Below are 21,284 nucleotides of genomic sequence, written 5' to 3' on the forward strand. Positions count from 1 at the left end.
GATCCCTTGTTTCTGTTATCTACACAATTTTACGTTACACTGTGTTGACTGTATAGTCAAGAGAAAAAAAATACCGATTGTTTAGCTGGCCGTTATGTTATCCGGTATACAAGATTTCATCGATAAAACGTTATCGATAGTGTGCCACCCACTACCGCTAAGGGCCATATCGAGCTGAAAGCGATACACCATTAAGCACGTATCGGCTCTCCACACCTTTTAGCGTGGTCTAGTGCAGCCAGGGTCACTGGGGCAGGTGACTTGCGTCATCAGCTGATACATACATACATAAAATCACGCCTCTTTCTCGGAGGGGTAGGTAGAGACTACCTCTTTCCACTTACCACGATCTCTGCATACTTCCTTCGCTTCATCCACATTCATAACTCTCTTCATGCAAGCTCGGCGGTTTCGGGTACTTTTCATCATCAGCTGATGGACGAGAATTATACAAAAAGTGGGAACTAAGTATTACGTGTTCTGGGAGTTTATTTAACGTTATTGCGCGGAGTTTCGTGGAAATTTCCAACGTAACCTATGTTAATCCATAGGTATTTATTAAAATCGGTCCGGTAGTTCTTGAGTATATTTGTTACAAACAAAAATTCACTTTTTTTTTCTGTAAAATGTTAACGTGTATGATAAGGTATCTAAGTAAATGTATTTAAGGGAGTCATACAATTCTCACACACATCTTAGGTAACATATCTTTTTTTTAATCATATCGTGAGTAGGTTCCTGTACATTGTACAAAAACTTGAGCGTACAGGGGACTTACGAGTATATACATATAGTCACGTCTGTATCCCTTGCAGGGTAGACAGAGTCTTGAAAGAATGAGTATGCAAGGATAAATATTCATACAACGTATCATTTTGTACAAGATGTTCTATCAAAATAAACGTTTATATCCGAAACAAAATTGTATAATCACCTCCGGGGCAAAGTTGTAAACTAAATCCACACCTCTTAACTCTACTGTCAGTCCCCTGGCGGGAGCGTTGACGATAAAAACTGATTGTTCTGTTTACGACACCTGACCCGACACCTGCCTACTGCTCTCGCGAGACCACTTCGGACGGTTACGCTACACTGGTTAAAATTCAGTGTAATTTTGTTTGTTGTCTTGTGAACAATGTTTTGGATTATTTTCTTAACTTGTAAACTAAGGGTTAATTAAATTTATTTTCGTGTAGCTCACATTCTAGTTTATATATGAGCTATATTCTCATAGTGTGTCATATGAGTGTCAATGTCATTGTCAAGAGAGATAGACAAACAGTTTGTAACGGACATACAATAAAATAAATCAGTTTGTGATGGCGTCATCATGGGACCGAAGCTCGAATGTGTTTTATTTATAAATATCCTAATATAATCATAAATTCCTATATGAAACACATAGCTAATCATTACTGTACTACCTACATTAATTATATTTATAAATGCTACTCGTGCGAAGCCGGGCCGGCTCGCTTGTCAAATATACATACATACATACATACATATGGTCACGTCTATATCCCTTGCGGGGTAGACAGAGCCAACAGGCTTGCAAACACTGAATGGCCACGTTCAGCTGCCCGGCTTAACGATGGAATTGAGATCCAAATAGTGACAGGTTGTTTGCCCATCTCCTAAAAGAAATAGGATCGCAATTTTATAAGCCTATACCTTAGTCGCATTTTACGATATCCATGGGAAAGAGATGAAGTGGTCCTTTTTGTATTGGTGCCGGGAACCACACGGCACTCAAATATAAAAAGTAAATAAGAGTCACAGCCCCGGAACAACGCTAGTAGGTAGGTAGATTTTAAAAGCGCCGTCTACTTTATTCAATTTCTAAGTCTTCACTCTAAAAATCATAACGGATTTCGGGCGGGCCTGTCGAACTGTCCTTCAGAAAATGGCGCTAATCGGCTCAGACAGGTACCGGGCGTATTTTAATTCGCAACTAATTTCAGCGCTCTAAGCGGATTGCCAGTTTGTAATTACGCGACAAGCTGCCGAACTTCAACGCTGATTTACTTTGAATTTTATGGCAGTTGGCTTGCTGTGTTTAAATTATAATTTTGTTTAAATAACTATTATTATGTAAAATATTTTAGTATTAATAATATTATATGTAAAATATTTTAGTATTAATAATATTATGTAAAATATTTTAGTGCCGTGTGGTTTCTAACACTTTAGAATAGAACCACTCCATAACTTTCCCATGTCGTAAAAGGCGACTGAGGGATAGGTTTATAAACTGCGATACCCGTTGTAGGTGATTTATGGTTTTATTAGGCTGTTCTATCGCCTACAAGATCCAATATCCCATTGATGTCGTAAAAGGTGATTAAGGGAAAGACTAATAAACTTGGGATTCATCATTATGACGATTGGCTAGCAACCCGTTACTATTTCAATTTAATTCCATCATTTGGCCATACAGCTGAACGTGGCCTTTTAGTCTTTTCAAGATTGTTAGCTTTGTCTATCCCGCAAGGGCTATAGAAGTGACTAAATGTATGTAAATATTTCAGTAATTAAATACATTTAAAATTATAAAGCGTATGTTAACTTCTAGCTGTGTAAGATTTCCAAGCCTTTAGCATTTTCAATCATTTTTTGTCTCACTTTATGCAAGGTAAAAAAATGGATTGCGTTAAATCTATACTATGTAAATTATATAACAATATTTATACATCATAATATCGATATCGAAGATTAACGATAAACCCAAGAGCCGGGCGAGCATATTGTTTAAGTTATCGACAAGGTGCCCACGTGCCCACGTTAAGACGCCCGCCGGATGCCGAGGCACGGACGTCTGTCGAGACCTGCGCTAGGGATGTCCAGTTGTCGATAATATTTAATTAATCCAGTCTATAGTAATGCTACTAGTCCTGTGTCATATGATTAATTATCTATGATTGTCAATGTCATTGTCAAGGGAGATAGAATAAAACAGCTTGTGATGGCGTCATCATGCAACCGAATCTTAATGTGGTTTTATTACGTAAATTCCTTTATGAAACAAGTCCATAATGGTAGTATATAGTTACCCTTCTCTTTCCGTTCAGATTAAAATTTTACACTTACTTTTTACGTAAAATTCTTCTTTAAGACGGAGGGCTAGCAAACTGTCTACATACATATAATCATGTCTATATCCCTTGCGGAGTAGTCAGAGCCAATAATTTTGTAAAAACTGATAGGCCACGCTCAGCTGTTTTGGCTTTATGATAGAATTGAGATTCGAATAGTGACAGGTTGCTAGCCCATCGCCTAAAAGAAGAATCTCAAGTTTATAAGCCTATGCGTTAGTCGCCTTTTAAGACATCCATGAGAATGAGACGGAGTGGTCCTATTATTTTTTTTAATAGTGCCGGGAACCACATATGAAGCCACATAGAAATTATCATATCTCCTTCGTTTCGTAACCATATCATTAGTTGGTATGTTTTTCTTTATAAAAATAATTTAATTACTGTATATAATTTATTTGATATTATATTGAAAAGAATATTTGTTTTATAACTTAAATTGGGACGCGTTGCCTTAGAAGCCGTATACCATATCCACATGTTTAGGTAAGGTTTAAGGAATTTATTCTCATAAAAGGTGCAATAAATCCACTTAAAACATTTATCGATATAACTTACAATCTACCATCCCATCCCTATCAATCACCTAGCGAATATATTACTCCGTGCCACTGAATCTAATCAGATTCTGACGGATTAATATCTGACGCACCTCGGTACCTGGCTAAATCTATCGGCCATTTTGAACTCCATTAAGCAAACGCATACCAACAAATGCAACTTAATCGGTGAAACAATAGAGTTTATATTCTATTGGCGTAGTTGTACGGTTGAAATATAGAGTGGGTTAGCTGGGGGCGATTCCAAAGATTTATTATTATACCTGGGTGTTATTTAAGCACTGTTTAATTCGGAGTTATGAGATTAACTGTCCGACTCGGTTTAGCTGATGGATGGCGGATTATATGATTTCAGGCCAATTACTGAGGACAGTATGAATGGATGTAATCAAATTTATTGAAGTCGATTGTAAAGGGAATTTATTATGCAATGACACATAGGTAGTATAGCTTTCATTAGTTCAAAAAAGAACTTTTGCGTTTTACGGAAATAACCTATCGTTGACTTAAGCAAAGATTCTTTCCGTGTAAGTATATAGACTTTTGAATTTAATCAACTATTATAAGAACTATCACATAGTATAGGGCACTATCTTCCTTCTTCTGTAAGGCACAGATAAAATCAAAGTTACGAGTCACAAGAAAGAAAAAAACAAAACAGATTATTGCAAACGAGAAAAGTTTAATCTACAAAATTACCTTGAAACACCTAATTACACACTTAAAACGTCATTAAACAACTTTAAAGAGAGCATCAGTCTTTTTTTCACGTCCGTCAAAACAGGAAGTTGCCTAAAGCGCTTCCGGCCGATAACAACATCCGCAGCGTGCTTTCGTCAAGTTTTGGGAAACTTTCGCGAAGTTTCGGGAAGTTTCAGGGAGCAGGTGCTTTCGGATAAAAATTTCCACCTTTTGTCGGCTGTTTTTATGGGAGTTTCGAAGATACAGTCGTATTCAGAGGATTATTGTTAAGTGCTTGTAAGCGAAATGGGTTTCGGTATTATGAACTTTTATAAGAATTTCTATTTCGACGTGGGGTTTGTTTCATCAAGACTTTTTATATAAATAGGTTGGTGATTGTTGTTTTAAAGTTTAATAGAAGTATTTAAATTACATAACTCTTCGCCTGTCGCTTTTCAAAGTAAAATTAAACCTTAGCGTATCGACTTAATTATAAATAATTAAGAATAGAGATGGCATAACTGCGCAAAATTGGTGCCAGTCAAAATTGACTTGGGACCAAAAAATGGCGGCTTTTCGTAGTGTTGTGCGCATTACAATATCGATAATTGGCTTGCAAGTGCCGTATGATTCCCGGCTCTTTTGAATAGGACCACTACATCTTTTTCTCATTTGTGTTTTTTTTTTGTTTATTTTTACTCCATATTACGAGTATTCCTTTTCTAAAATTTTAAAATACTAAAGGCACTAGCAACTATAGTCAATTATTCTTAAAAGCATTTTAAAAAGTACTGTACCTACTCCATTTAGCTCACCTCAGAAAAATGTCTACGTCTCGGCTGACGGATGAGATAAAACTTGAAGTTTTCAGTCGCCCGGGGCGTACACCACCCGGGAAGGTAGCGATGGCAGATGTTCCACTAAGTAAGTATATCTGTTCTTTATAGTATAAAATGCAAACGTGACATATAGTTTAGCTAGCGCTCGGGTAGCATTTATAGACATAAACCTTTCTAAAGAAAACCCCTTTTCCAAATTTTCAAATAGGAATTAAATCTCACCATAACTTTTTGAGTAAGCGCAACTATTATAATATGATATAATATGACGTCCATTATAGAAGGATTTTTTATAATTTTTAACAGATATTAGCAAATTTTGAGAAAAAGTTATTTTTGCATATAAACTAGCATTGTAATAACTTTATAAACTGTGCCGTGTGGTTCCCTGCATCAATATAAAGGACCACTCCATCAATTACTCACGGATGTCGTAAAAGGAGATTAATGGATAGGCTTATGAATTTGATATTTCTCTTTTAGGCGATGGGCCTGTCACTATTGAAATTTCAATTCTATCATTAAGTATAACAGCTTAACGTGGCCTATCAGTCTTTCAAGACTGCTGACTTCGTCAAACCCCGCAAGGGATATAGACGAGATTAATTGAATAAATTGATGAATAAAACTACTCTATGTATAATATTTCAATTTGTATGCACGCAAACGCACGCATCTAGCGACATATAAATAACAACCACATTTTGGCATACATATTTAAATCTATCGGAAGATGTCTGTCCGTCTATTCTCTTCTTAATTCCTCTGTTTAGACACTTTACAAGCAACAGCAACATTTCCACAACAATTCCCTAATCCCCCAGCGTCGCCTCATCAACATTCATGTTTTAATCGTAAAATCACGGCTGAACTCATAAAAAATTCAACAATATCATGAACACGAGGTCAACAGCAAGTAATTAATGACTGAGCACTCCTGGAGCGAGGGAACACCTCCCGAGGTGGCTGAAACACTTTTAAAAACTTTCCACCCGCGAATTATTAATAGGTTCTGAACAGACGGGCGTAGGGATGGGACGAGGTGATATCGATATATACGGACAGCTTTGTCATCTGGATGTGTAGGTATGTGGTATAATATTCATAGGTGTATAGTTACCTAATTTAATTTCTTCGGAAGTAATATCATAATTGCATTCTTAGCAATAACCTTTAGAGCCCGGTTTTTACTATAATACACAATCAAATACATACTCGCAAAATGATAAGTCCCTACACTACGAGTAACTCTTCTCGAGAGTCTTTGGCGCTTGAAGTAATACGTACTTCGTGTCATTTGGTCGCCTTCTACGACATACACAGAGAGATTGGCACTAGCCTGCTCTACCTATAATTCCCTTCCTTTGGTTGCTTAGTTAAGTAACGCGTGATCACGAAAAAATAAATCGGTAAGTACCGAAGATTAAAACCTGCTATAAATCTACACATAAACAAACATTGATCTTGTCATTATCCGTTAAATGGTAGATGAAGCCGATATGCTCAATAATCGTAGGCCGCACTTTAACCCCATCGCCTAAAAGACAATTCCAAGTTCATATTTCCGGTATATCGATACTTCTCCAAACTGTGATCCCTCCCTAACACCGTAACACCTTGCAACGATGTAAAAATTAAGAAAGAAAGATTCCGAGCAAGGGGCGGCGAGTTAGTGACGCCACATTAATCCGCCGCCGATTCCGGCTATCCGGCACAGATAAAAAACGTACCTGAAACTTACTAATGACTTACTGACGGCTGATGAATGACCTGTCGAAGTTTATCGATATCGACAAAATTGCGTTGCTGAAAGCTACGCTTTTATTTTATAGATTTCAAAATGCTCATACATATATACATTATATACTTTATCCCTTACGGAGTAGAGTCAATAATCTTTAAAAAGCATCAGGCTCAATGATGGAATTGAGATTCAAATAGTGACTAGTTGCTAGCTCATCGCCAACAAGAAGAATGCCATGTTTATTAGCATTTCCCTTGGTCGCCCATTACGACATCCATGGAAAAGATATGGAAAGTTTCGCAATAAAAAATAAATAATTGCTCGTTCTTTTCTAATGAGTTTACCTCGTAAAAAGTTGAACCACTCTACGGAACGTTACGTCTTCTAAATACTACAATCTGGCATGTTAGTGCCGTGTGGTTCCCGGCACCAATAAGAAAGGAATAGGACCACTCCATTTCGTTTCCATGTCGTAAAAGGCGAATAATCGATAGGCTTATAAACTTGGGATTTTTCTTTTAGGCGATGGGCTAGCACCCTGTCACTATTTGAATCCCAATTCTTATCTTAAAGCTGAACGTGGCCAGTCTTTTCAACACTGTTCGCTCTGTCTACCTCGCAAGAGATATAGACGTAATTATATGTATGTATGTAGGCATGTCAGAATAATATACCCCCGACTGTACGCGTTTACATTTTTAAAGGCTAAAAAAGTCGCGTTGAAACATAGCTAGCCAGTTTAGACTACTTTAGACTAAAACAATAATAAATTTAGCCGGCGGCGGCCGACAAATCAACGTCTCTACAGCCGACTGCGTTTTCAATTTGTACCGTAAGTGCCCGTCCTGTGACGTCACTTCTGTGAAGATGCGAGAAACAGTGGACAAGTTGGTAGAAATTTTATTAAAATTTAGTAATTTGCCGTGTAGTTTCAGCTACTTAAGAACAGGACCACTCGGGACATGTTTTATCAGTTTAATTGGCCTCTGTGGCGCTGCGTATTGCGCTTGCCTGTAACCCAGAGGTTCAGGGTTCGAATCCCGGGTAGGGTAGCTAGGGTATGATGAGAAACGAACTTTCTCTGATTGTTCTGGGTCTTGGATGTTTATCTATATGAGTATTTATTATAAAATATTGTATCGTTGAGTTAGTATCTCGTGACACAAGTCTCGAACTTACTTCGAGGCCAACTCAATCTGTTAATACATACAAAATACATTATAAATACATAAAACATAAACTAGGGTTGTTTGCGATAATAGAAGAACAGATTGCAGTACCTCGCAGTAATAAAGCAATAAAATGCAAAAAGTTTTTAATATTTGCGGATCTATCCAACAATAAATATTACACTATTATGTACAACGCCAATTCCTTTCTATGCATTTTCTTGTAGTGGACCTGTTATATAAAATGTGTTTTTTAATAAGTATACCTACATATAAATACATAAACATAATATAGTTTGAAAAAAAAATCACTATTTAAATTTTAAGCCTAACAGCTCAAAGGGGCCTATTAGTTTTTCAAGACTGCCGGCTTTGTCTACCTCGCAAGGGAGACTTAACAATATAAATGAATAAAAAAAATTTACAATTAATTTTAATACCTCATCCAATGCACATAACATTGATGTAACGGACCGTCGCGAGTGCAGTAATGATAATTTATCTGTTCACAATGTGCAACAAGAATGCAGTATTGTTTAGATTCGGAAGACATTCCTGTTACTCCTGCATGCACCTATTGTATTAAGACGATAAATTTAAAAAAAAATTACTATATGCAAAGGAAACTGTTAAGGTTTATATGGGGAAAATAAAAAAAATCTAATGATAGCTATCACATGTTTTTATATAAATATAAAGCTTTCTAAGTCGCTGGAATTTTTTTTGGGACCGATTTAATGAAAGCATTTTCTTAAAAAAAAAAGAAACAAAAATGATAGTTTAAAATTCTGAGGGGATTGAAGTTTGTAAAAATTTAATGTTTACCTACGCTACGATCATTCTAACTTATATTATTAATGCGATATGTTTGTTTGTTGCTCCTGCACGAGTTATCTACTGAATCAATTTATTGTAATTTTGCGATATTTGTTAATAAAGTAATTGTGAAATAAAGAGTCTATCTATCTACATATTCACCAACGCCAAACATTACACATAAAAAAATATTGATTTTATCTGTATCTAATATACACTTTGCGAAACAAGTATAATATTGAGATGTGCTTCCAACGCAATACCCTAATACCCCGGAGCTGCTTGCTATAAAACAAAATTACCTATTGATTGCCGGCAGGGGGGCGCGCCCGTGAGTTCTGAGTACGTAGACCTTTTGACCAAGACTTAGACTGAACACACGAATTTTGGACATATCTTCTTTCTTTTTACTACGCTTTTATTAGCTTGGGTTGTATGTATGTATGTATGTAACGGAATCTTTGAGCTTAATTTTCACTGATTTCTAAACGTCTGATCAACTTGGAACTTTGCACACGTATCAAGGACCGATGACAATGCAATATTTTGATAAGAGTTTCTCATTATCCTTATTAAAACTGCCAGGATTAATAAATTCATTTTTAGATCCTTCGTATGAGAGTAAGAGAGACAGAGATAGCACCAGTGCCAGTAATCTCCATACAAGAAACCAAGAAGTTCTGACGTATAATGAGTCAAAAAGAGATGTAATATATTTCCATATAATGTTACTATTAACCTGAGGCTTCTTTATTTCATCGCATTGCTCCATTTAGAATTACCATTAGAAACAATAGTAGAATTAGTAGAATATTTTAAAACAATAAAAAATATATAAGTAATAAAACAAAAGTAATAAATGAAAATTGAACAACTAAATTTACAATAATACAAGAATAAAGTTACTACCTACAGAACTTTGCGATATTTAATACGTATTTAATATATTAATGCAATTCTTGAATTAACATTAGGTTTCTTTTGCCTATTTATAATAGCAACACTGTAATACTCGTTTGGCAAATGAGTGACAGTTTATTTATGTCAAATAAGTTTTGCAGTAAGTTTTGATTGAATTCCATTCGAACACCTGTAAACTTTCTTTCTGTTTTTTTATACCGGTGCCTGTGTATTTACCTATTTGCACTTTGTTTTGTGCTGATAACTTGTCGTTATTTGGAGTGGGGTGCATTTTACTTCATTTTCATAACTCTCTTGTCATAAATATATGCTAATAGAATGATTTTAATATTTACTACATCAGGCACCCCACGCTTTTTACTCTGATTTAAATTGTTTTGTTTATAAATTTAATTTTGTTATAATTTTAATCCGAGATAATTACTACTACAACTGACTATAACTGATTGTTCGACTTGCTACTACTGAATTCCTTTGTCATTAATTTTTATTTTCTATTTTTTAGTTTGATTAGCAATAAAAGCGTAGTTTTTTAGTTTTTTTTAAACTATTATTCATCTATACTTGATCCAGATTGCACACTTCTCCTCTCAATATTTACTACTAGAGGCCGCCCGCGACTTCGTCCGCATGGAAATCCTATCAATCCCGCGGGAACTCCGGGATAAAAGTAGTAGCCTATGCGTATCTATTCTGGGTCTTAAGCTTCCTTAATACCGAATTTCATTGTAATCGGTTCAGTAGTTTTTGCGTGAAAGAGTAACAAACATCCATACTGACATACCTACAGACAAAATATTTTTACTGTTTTATTATATGTATAGATAAAATCTGACTGTTACTAATATATTGTTGAAGTCTATGGAAAAAATGATATAAAATGCATGTGATAAGATATGTTTTGTTACGGATTGAGATTGAATCTATGAATGTGTAGCCTCAGGTGATGGCGTGCAGATAACAATGGGACGTCAATTTTTATCATTACATTTTATCTTTGTCAATGTGTGCGCTTCTGTTTTACTTGAGAGCTTTGGAAATACAGACATACATACAGCCACGTCTTCATCCGTTGCGTTCAGCTATTTGGCTTAATGATAGAATTGAAATTCATAATAGTGACAGGTTGCTAGCCAATCGTTTAAAAAAAGAATCCCAAGTTTATAAGCATATCCCTAAATCCCCTTTTACGAACTCCGTGGGAAAAAAAATCACCAAGTAAGTCACCTTATCCGCGATGCTCTATTCATATTAACTCATAATAAGTTAAAGTATCACCTAAAATACAAAAACTCTTGCGCCCTAAATACTCAAAAATAATAAACCATAACATATGTATAATCACGTCTATATCCGCCGCGGGGCAGACAGAGCCAACAATCATCCAAATACTGAAAGGCCACGCGCAGACGGTTTGCTTAATGATAGAATTGAGGAGAGAGAGAATAATACTCAAGCATTAAGCGATTAAGCATTTCAATTTTCTGAAAATGTAAAAAATGTAATAACTCCATTTAATTTGTTCGAAAACTTTTAAGTAGAATGTTCGCCGGGGAAAAAATCCCCGCCAATAACTTAATAGAGGGGAATAAAGGTGAACGGCAGTTTGATAACATCGTAAAAGATCCGCCATCTTGATATCGCGTAAACCTTTCGAGAGATGCTCAAATAATCCGGACAATAAAGAAAAATTCCGACCCCCTTTATGAAGAGGTAAGTCCTCGGCAAATTGTTGGACGAAAAAACTGTGGAGACGATGTTAGACTTTATTGGATTTTATGGGTGTGTTTTTTTTTATCTAGTTAAAATAATGGTACTTATCGCGTATTTTTACTACCCTAATTGTTAGGGGAGAGTTGAATAGGACCACTCAAAATGACTGGTTCTTTCTTATGACTGTCGCCAAAAAAATAAAAATATACGGGACAAATTACACAGATTGAGTAAGCCTCGAAGTAAGTTCGAGATTTGTGTTATGAAATACTAATTCAACGATACTTACATAGATATAATAAATACTTATAAAGATAAACATAAGGAAAGAGACGACAGAAGAATACAATACCCAGGGCAATTAGAAACAGTTTATTTCTCGTCATGCCTCGGCCGGAATTCGAACCCAATACCTCCGGTGTCACAGACAAGCGCACTACCGCTGCGCCACAGAGGCGATACAATATTTTATTGCGGTAACAACGAAATAACCTACGTGAAGTATTTCAAAAATATTTTCTGTTTAAATAATTATTCTGGTTTGATAAACAAACAACTTTTATTTTTTTTTTAATTAAATACACAATCCCATGAGAGAAGTCGTAATTAGAAGTTCGTTTAATATAAAATTTTGTTTAGAGTATAAAAAAATTTCTACATATTAAAATTTACAATATTTTTTAATAACTATCTTATCTTTCGCGTTGCTATTTATAAATAATACAGATATTAAACGTGCTCGAAACATTGTAAGATAAAATAAAGGTACGTTACGTGCGCGTTTAATACCTTTAGTATTTATAATTAGTGTTCCTACTCCATGCCTCTCGCTGTCCATATAAAGAAGCATGTAACGGACGAGTCTCTTGCAGGTAACCGACGGCATAAGTGGATTGCTTTTCTACTTTACATACAAATATTTTGTGCAAACCAAGGAGTTTTGGCGTGGTGACCTGCGTACATTCATAATGTATGGACTTTGAGACTTTAAGGGGATAATACGAAACGGAGCTACTGTCTTCTTGTTCCTGGCTTTAGTCCCGGATGCATCCTCACCTCTATGGAGAGGAGAGAGAAAAAAAACTGGACATAACGACATTAAAAAAGAAATTAAAATTACTTCTGATTGAGAAATGCTACTATAATGTTCAAGAATTTCTAGATGATATTATTATAATTTAATTATTATTAATATGAATGACTCAGGAATTATATAATTATTTTTAATTGACAACAAATAAGGCTTTTTTAATTTTTATTTAATTTTAATTTCATTCTTACTCATTAATTTAATTGATTGTATGTTTTGACATTGAAATTTAATTTTAATACGATATTGTACGCCCATTAGGACAGCTCACAGCAATGATCACAAATATGTAACAGCCTTTTAACCTGTGTTGCATAATAAATATATTTGATTTGAGTTGATTTGAGGAGCCCGGGGTATGCCTTTTACCATGGATTCTAGATTGGGTGAGTCATTTTTTCAGGTCAGGACCCCCATCTGACCTTCCCAACCTTTGTGGGTAAACCTAACCCATATTGGATCCATGGTTACACATATAAAATTGGGATACTTTATTTAGGCGATGGGTTAGCAACCTGTCGCTATTTGAATCTCAATTCTATCATTAAGTTGAGCCAATCAGCTGAACGTGGCCCATCAGTCTTTTCAAGACTGTTGGCTCTGTCTACCCGCAAGGCATAAAGACATGATTATGTACGTTTGACGAAATATTCGTGTTGAAATCGTTAGCTTTACATTCATTCGTCCACGATTTAGAATTAAGAGATTTGTAAATTGACGTCCGGTGAAAATGCTGCAGTGTAGTTTGTTCCACCGCTTCTTCTGCACATGCGCTTTGGAAGCGTTAGTTATAATTAGATTTAAGTGATGTGACGTCAATAAGTGTACTTTGTATCCAATTTTGAAAGTAAATCTATTCTATTCTAATATATATACACTCGGTAGGTACCTTTAACATACCTTACCTAGTGAATGCTCCAAAAAAAAATCAATAAAAATCCGCATTGAACCTTCACCATTCACCGATGATAAATTGGTCGGCTCCCCACCATCAGACCATCCGTCAGGATTATTGGAATTCAATGTGACTACCTCGAACAACCGCTCGTCATAAGAATTCCCTGTATTAGGGAATACATACTTTTATCCTATTATGTCACTAATCCTTCAAGTGATATAGACGCGAATGTTGTGTGTTGTGTTACATAATCACGTCTATATCCCTTGCGAGGTAGATGGAGCCATTATGTATGTAAACGGGAATCAACGCGAACATACCATTTTTTGGTGCCGTGTGGTTCTCGGCACCAATAGAAAAAGGAATGGGACCACTCCATCACTTTCCCATGGATGTCGTAAAGGGCGACTTAGGGATATGCTTATAAACTTAGGATCCTTCTTTTAGGCAACGGCCTAGCAACCTGTCACTTAATATGAATCGCAATTCTATCAGTAAGCCAAACAGCTGAACGTGGCCTATCAGTATTTTCAAGACTGGCTCTGTCTACCCGCAAGGGATATAGACGTGACTATATGTATGTATGTATACAATTTCTGACGTTTCGACCAACCATGGTCACAGGATGACAAAGGTCAAGGGTCAGGGGTCAAAAAACGGTATATTCTGTACATACTGTATAAGACAAAGTATAATATGTTTAACAGACAAAGTTAGGTAGTTGTTCTAGTTAAAAAGAAGTACAAAAATAGTTGTACCAACAAGAAGTAATTTCACAAAGAGAGCACGAAGCGTTAACAATCTCATTGTACAGCATTAGACAGAGTAATATAAAAAGTTTCCACCTTCCTTACACAATGATGTTTAAATAGTGTAGATGCGCTGCTACGAACACAAATTTATTTTGGACTAGTGGCCCGCCCCGGCTTCGCACGGGTGGACATATCTTTGTGTTTTTTTTTAAATAAACAAAGAGTAAAAACAAATTTATGCCTATGTCACTTTTGAAGGTCTACTCTATATCTGTGCCAAATTTTATCAAAATCGGACCAGTAGTTTTTGAGTTAATTCCACACAAACATACAAAAATACAAATCTTTCCTCTTTATTATTAGTGTGGATATAGATTAATTATTACCCGCCTTAAAATAAATTGCTGCATTCGTCCACAATTAAAATTTAAGACATCTATGTTTGTAAATTCACTTCCGTTGAAAATGTTCGTCTTTATATCTTGCAGGGTAGACAGAACCAGCAGTCTTGAAAAGACTGAAAGGCCACTTTCAGCTGTATGGCTTCAAATAGTGCTTGCTAGCCTATCGCCTACAAGAGGAATTCCAAGTTTTTAAGCCTGTCCCCTTAGTCGCCTTTTAAGCCATCCATGGGAAAGATATAGTAGTAGTAGTAGTTCTATTCATAAATGCCGGTAACCACACGGCACATACTTGAATGAATATATATACTTGATAATATAGACCACTGGAACGCGAAGAGTAAAAGTTACGTCACGACGTATCTTTAAATGAAATATCTCTGTCACAAACAATACGACAGTAAAGTAGTGAAAATTCTGTCTGGATAGCTTCAAATGAGCATTTTTTTTTAATAAATTTTCATGCATTAGTTATGCTTTTAGGTTCACTTTTTAGGAATATAATTATCGTAGAAAACCGGACTTAACTTGACTTGCCGTGTGGTTCCCGGCACCAATATAAAAAATATTTGGACCACTCCATCTCTTTCCCATCTCGTAAAAGGCCACTAAAGGATAGGCTTACTAACTTGGGATTCTTTTTTAGGCGATGCTCTAGCAACCTGTCACTATTTGAATCTCAATTCTATCATTAAGCCAAATAGCTGAACGTGGCCATTCAGTCTTTTCAAGACTGCTGGCTCTGTCTACCCCGCAAGGGATGTAGACGTGACCATAATGTATGTATGTAAACGGACTAAAATGGTATGAAATTTAGTGAAGATATTTTTCCACAACTGCCAAATAAGCAATAAGTCAAATTCTTTCAGGCCATTGTGAAGGTGCGGTTTTTCTGCCGCCTTTGTTCGCAGGTATCCTAGGCATTAGGTCCGTCTAGTCTAGATTCATAGATGTAGAACTGGCTAGACCCCGCGGGTGTATCTACTTTATGTGACAAATCGCGTGGCAAACTGGTGTCCGCTTTAGAATCTGTTTCATACGATTTCAAGCTGTCCCCATAAACACACATACATACATATAATTACGTCTATATCCCTTGCGGGGTAGACAGAGCCAACAGTCTTCTAAAGACTGATAAGCCAAGTTCAGCTATCCATATCCATACTAATATTATAAATGCGAAAATAAGTTTATTTGTTTGTTTGTACCTCTTCCCGGGCTATCTACTGAATAAATCTTATTGAAATATCACATAAACCTATATAATTAAAAGTCTGGATGTGTGGGATTTTCGAAATACCTGTATTCTTTTGTATGTGGCGCCAAATTCGTCGCTTTTTTTTGGCGTTTAATCAGTTGGGTTTTGTAGGTGGTGTTCACTTCGTAGCTTTTTGTTTTGCGTTGGATTCACGCGGGCGAAGTTACAGGTAGCCGTTCCCCAGGCGTTACACCTAGCCTGGCGGAAGGTCTTGGTTTAATTTAAAGTGCATTGGCGTATCTAGCTAGATTATGTCTATGGTCAAGACATAGACGTTACTGAGTACAATAACCCGAAAAGAATTTCTAAGGTTTCTTCAATTTTCACCTTTTTAGTGTTCTTATTGAATATATTCTTTCTTTATTAATCATAATCATTTATTCCTTGAATATGGTTACAATTTAGGTCAATTACAGTTTCTGTTAACAAATATTCTACCTTTGAAGGCGTCGGAATTATGTATTATTAAATTTGCTGGAAAAGATAATAAATAAAATTAAAAATGACTTTAAATTTCTTTAATCCGAATAATACATACATACATACATATGGTCACGTCTATATCCCTTGCGGGGCAGACAGAGCCAACAGTCTTGAAAAGACTGAATGGCCACGCTCAGCTATCCGGCTCAATGATAGAACTGAGATTCAAATAGTGACAGGTTGCCAGCCCATCGCCTGAAAAAGAATCCCAAGTTTGCAAACCTATCCCTTAGTCGCCTTTTACGACATCCATGGGAAAGAGATGGAGTGGTCCTATTCTTTTTTGTATTGGTGCCGGCAACCACACGGCATAATGTTTGTTTTTATTCTGACTGGTGTCCACGACTTCATCCGCGTGGGCTTCATTAAATCAAATTTTGGATTCTACTTGATGCTCATACATGAGATTAGTGTTTACTGCAAACAGTTTGAATAGCTAAAATCCTAAAATTATCTATACTAATATTATAAAGCTGAAGAGTTTGTTTGTTTGTTTGTTTAAACGCGCTAATTTCTAATCTCAGGAACTATTGGTTCGAATTGAAAAATTATTTTTGCGTTGAATAGACCATTTATCGAGGAAGGCTTTTAGGCTATATAACATCACGCTGCTAAGGAGCAAAGAAATAATGAAAAATGTGAAAAAAAAATGGGGAAAATTTTTCATCCTTGAGGGCTCCAATGATGCCCAAAATAACTATTCCACGCGGACTAAGTCGCGGGCACAATTAGTAAAAAATAAAAAGAAATGCATTTCAGGAAACGGCTTACAAATTTACTTTAATATTCTTTTAAGCGTGCTCGCAACTTGGCACTCACCTAAACGTGACCTTTGAGTAGTGGCTACCAGCTCTGCCTATCCCGCAAGTAAACATACGAAAATAACACGATCTGAGAAGCGATACAAAATCGCGCCAATATGCAACGGTGATTTGTTGACCACGCCATAGACTAACTACTTAATTTTCACTTTAATACCTAACTGCTTCTGTGAGGAAATGTCGCGGAGAAACCCCTGCACAATCAGGTTAATGGAGTATTTCTGTACTAATCTGAGGGTTATGTGGTTACCGGCACCAATACAAAAAAAAATATGACCACTCCATCACTTTCCCATGGATGTCGTGAGGGCGACTAAAGGCTATCCTTCGCCTATAATAAGAATATCAAGTTTGTAAGCCTATGCTTACAAACTTGATATTCTTATTATAGGCGATGGGCTAGCAACCTATTTCTATTCTATCATTAAGCCTAACAGCTGAATGTGGCCTGTCAGTCGTTCAAAATTGCTGGCCCTGTCTACCCCGCAAGGGATATAGACGTGATTATGTGAATGAAAAAAAATGGATGTTGCATATATGATTTTACTTTACTGACATCGGCCATACATTAATATTCCTACATAATGGATCTTCTATAGACAATTCGTCGCTTGTGGCGCAAGCGGTAGTGTGTTTGACACGCAAGGTCCCGGGTTCAAATCTTGGCTAGAGATTTAATAGATAGATAGATAAAAATCTTTATTGCACCATAAGAGTAAAACATACAAAACAGTACAAAACAGACAGGGATAGTACAAAGGCTGACTTATCGCTAATGCAATCTCTTCCAGTCTTTTGGAAGGAAATCAAACAGGAGATTGGCGTTGGCGCAGATTCCCAAAATATGTATGTGTTATGGATTTGTTTGTCCGATAGATCCGCAGCTCTCCTTGTTCTAGAGATGCCCTTAAATAGCGGCAGGATTAAATAAAATAAAGAGCTTGCAAAAATTCGGTCTTTACTTGTCTACTGACAAAACAAAACACTATTCAAAAAATGTCATTAAAAATAAAAGAAACATTCAAAATCCAACCATTTTGGTCATCCCCAACATATGCAACTTCGGTGAATTACCTACTATTACAATCCTTTTAATTTTTAGTTAGTCTATGGCATCGGAGAGTCGGTAAATCAGTTGCGTATGACGTCACCCGCACGCGATGTATGAAATACTGCTAGGTGGGAAACTCATGAATAATTTCACTATGCTAGCGGCGCTTACGATTTTTTTTATTACTACATACATATATATATACATACATATCACGTCTATATTCTTTGCGGAGTAGACAGAACTAAAAATCTTGAAAATACTGAAAGGCCACGTTCAGCTGTTTGGCTTGATGATAGAATTGTGATTCAAATAGTGACAGGTGCTAGCCCATCGCCTAAAAAAATTTTAATTACAAATGAACAGATTTTATTGTTACCTCTTGGATCATTTGTTTGTTATAATTGAATTGCCGTGTGGTTCCCGGCACCAATACAAAAAAGTATAGGATCACTCCATCTCTTTCCCATGGATGTCGTAAAAGGCGACTTAGGGATAGACAAACTTGGGATTCTTTTTTAGGCGATGGGCTAACAACCTGTCACTATTTGAATCTCAATTCTATCATTAAACCAAATAGCTGAACGTGGCCATTCAGTCTTTTCAAGACTATTGGCTCTGTCTACCCCGCAAGGGATATAGACGTGACCATATGTATGTATGTATGAATTGCACAGAAATTTACACTGTTACAAGAAATATTACATGGTTATAAAATAAATAAATCACTTGCAATGGCGGACTTATCACATGAAGGGATCTCATGATAGAATTAAATAGTGATAGATAGATTCAAATAGTGATAGGTCTCTAGCCCATCGCCTACAAGAAGAATCACAAGTTTATAAGCCTATCCCTTCTCACTATTTTTTATAACCCGCGCGATATTGTATTGAATATAACAATTCAAAAACAATAGTCGTAAAATATCACGAAGTATAATAAGTAAATGTATTTTATAGGCAAGCGAATAAGCGTTTTTATTTGGTCGGTTTTTTCAACCGTTTATCTACTTAACAATTTAGAAACACATTTTTTTTTAAGAAAAGAGTTTATACATTTCAATTTAAACTTTTTTAATTTAAAAGCCGAAAATTTTCAAAATTTAATTTATAAATTCAGGACTCTTTAAAAGGGCGGATTATGGCCATGAAAATATTTTTTAAATATTTTTGACATCATTTGAAATATGAATTATATCGATAGTGACCTGCAAAAATTTATTCCTTTTTAAAATAAGGAACAGTGGAGTTATAATTTTGTTGTACATTTTACCAAAGACGCGTTTTCTGAAATATGCTGATGAAGTTGTTTTTATGGTAATTCCTATTATACTTACAAGACGTTGATGGTTGAACGGTTACGGTGTCCGGCTAAAACGCGCAAGTAATGTGTGAGGGGGCAAAGGTTCAAATCCTATCTCGGTCATGTATCAATGATTCTTTTTTGAGTTATGTACATTAGTTTGAGTGCTAACCGATGCTCTTACGGCTAGCGAAAACATCGTGAGGAAACCTGAACATCCAGGCAACTGACTGTGTAACCATGATAAGATGTCCCATAATCCACATCCACACTAATAATAAAGAGGAAAGATTTGTATTTTTGTATGTTTGTGTGGAATAAACTCAAAAACTACTGGTCCGATTTTGATAAAATTTGGCACAGATATAGAATAGACCTTCAAAAGTGACATAGGCATAAATTTGTTTTAAAATATTAAATAAATTGAATTTGGTCCAATCAGGTGAATCTTACTGAAAAATCTTACCCTGAGGACACAATCTGAGACAACCAGCGCAGTCTCTGTGACTTTAAAAAAAATATATAAGACTTGCCTATTAATTGCTATTTTTGCTCCATTTCAGTTATGTGCTGGTGAATATAATAGAATGGACTATTGCATTGAAAAAAATTGGCGAATCAGCCCCACGTCTCAGGCACCAAATGCTGCGACCGCGAGTCATAAATGGTTGGAGCGACTTCAAAAACCATTACCCATACGTGGTCTCACTTGAAGCTGAACATTCAGCGTTGGCAGAAGGCAATCTCGGTTTTAGGATATGCAGTGGATCACTCATAACGAACGAGTGGGTTCTCACAGCTGCTCATTGTAACCATGAATCATTAGGGGTCGCCAGATATGGTAATCTGATCATTCCGCGAAACGAAACGAAGGAAATGGTGAGAGTTTTGAAAACAATCACTCATCCGTCATATGCAGCGTCAATGTCGGGGTTAATTAATGTAGACAACGATATAGCTTTGGCGCTCGTGGAAAAAATTCCAATTAATATATTAGGGCGTATTCACACCGCGGATTATAAGACTTTCGTTGGTAGGTCGTGTTATTATGCCGGTTTCGGTATGACGAGCACATCATCGGACAATGATGAAAACAAACCATTGCAAGTTGGTAAAGGAGCCGTGCGACCTGCCGGCGAGGAGGCGAAAATGTCAAATCCTGGATTAGTTGTCGTGCCCGAATGTGGTGATACGAAGACATATTCTTATAGTGGAGATTCAGGGGGTCCCTTGATTATCGGCAAAAGAATAGTTGGCGTGCTCAGCACTGGGTTTCTGATGCCGCTCAATAATCCAAAATTAATTCACTGTTGTTATACGGCAGTTAGTCCTTATATTGGTTGGATAAAAAATTATATAGACGCACATTAATGTTGTTATATTAATACAAATTAAAAATTATTGTATTGTATTGTATTGTGGAGTGGGAAGACCTAGACGAACGTATCTTGATCAAATTAAGGACGTCCTGGTAAAGGGTCAGGTCAAAAGTACCCGAAACCGCCGAGCTTGTATGAAGAGAGTTATGAATATGGATGAAGCGAAGGAAGTATGCAGAGATCGTGGCAAGTGGAAAGAGGTAGTCTCTGCCTACCACTCCGAGAAAGAGGCGTGATTTTATGTATGTATGTATGTATGTACCCAATCAAAGGGTATATAAGGCGGACCCCGGGCTCCCGTTCATAGG

At 36.3% G+C, this 21,284-nt stretch overlaps 1 protein-coding gene across 1 annotated transcript; it reads left to right on the forward strand.

Moving 5' to 3' along the window:
- The first annotated feature begins 20,239 nt into the window (after positions 1-20,239).
- Positions 20,240-20,968, forward strand: LOC132902108 (kallikrein-13-like). The gene has a single exon (XM_060945940.1). It carries the CDS (start codon positions 20,240-20,242, stop codon positions 20,966-20,968), a length of 729 nt encoding a protein of 242 aa, XP_060801923.1.
- Positions 20,969-21,284: the final 316 nt, after the last annotated feature.

The sequence above is a fragment of the Amyelois transitella genome, chromosome 9 (genome assembly GCF_032362555.1).
Source record: "Amyelois transitella isolate CPQ chromosome 9, ilAmyTran1.1, whole genome shotgun sequence".
NCBI lineage: Eukaryota > Metazoa > Arthropoda > Insecta > Lepidoptera > Pyralidae > Amyelois > Amyelois transitella.

What these genes read in the sequence shown, in the direction of transcription:
- LOC132902108 (XM_060945940.1), top strand. Translation starts at nt 20,240, where the DNA reads ATGCTGCGACCGCGAGTCATAAATGGTTGGAGCGACTTCAAAAACCAT.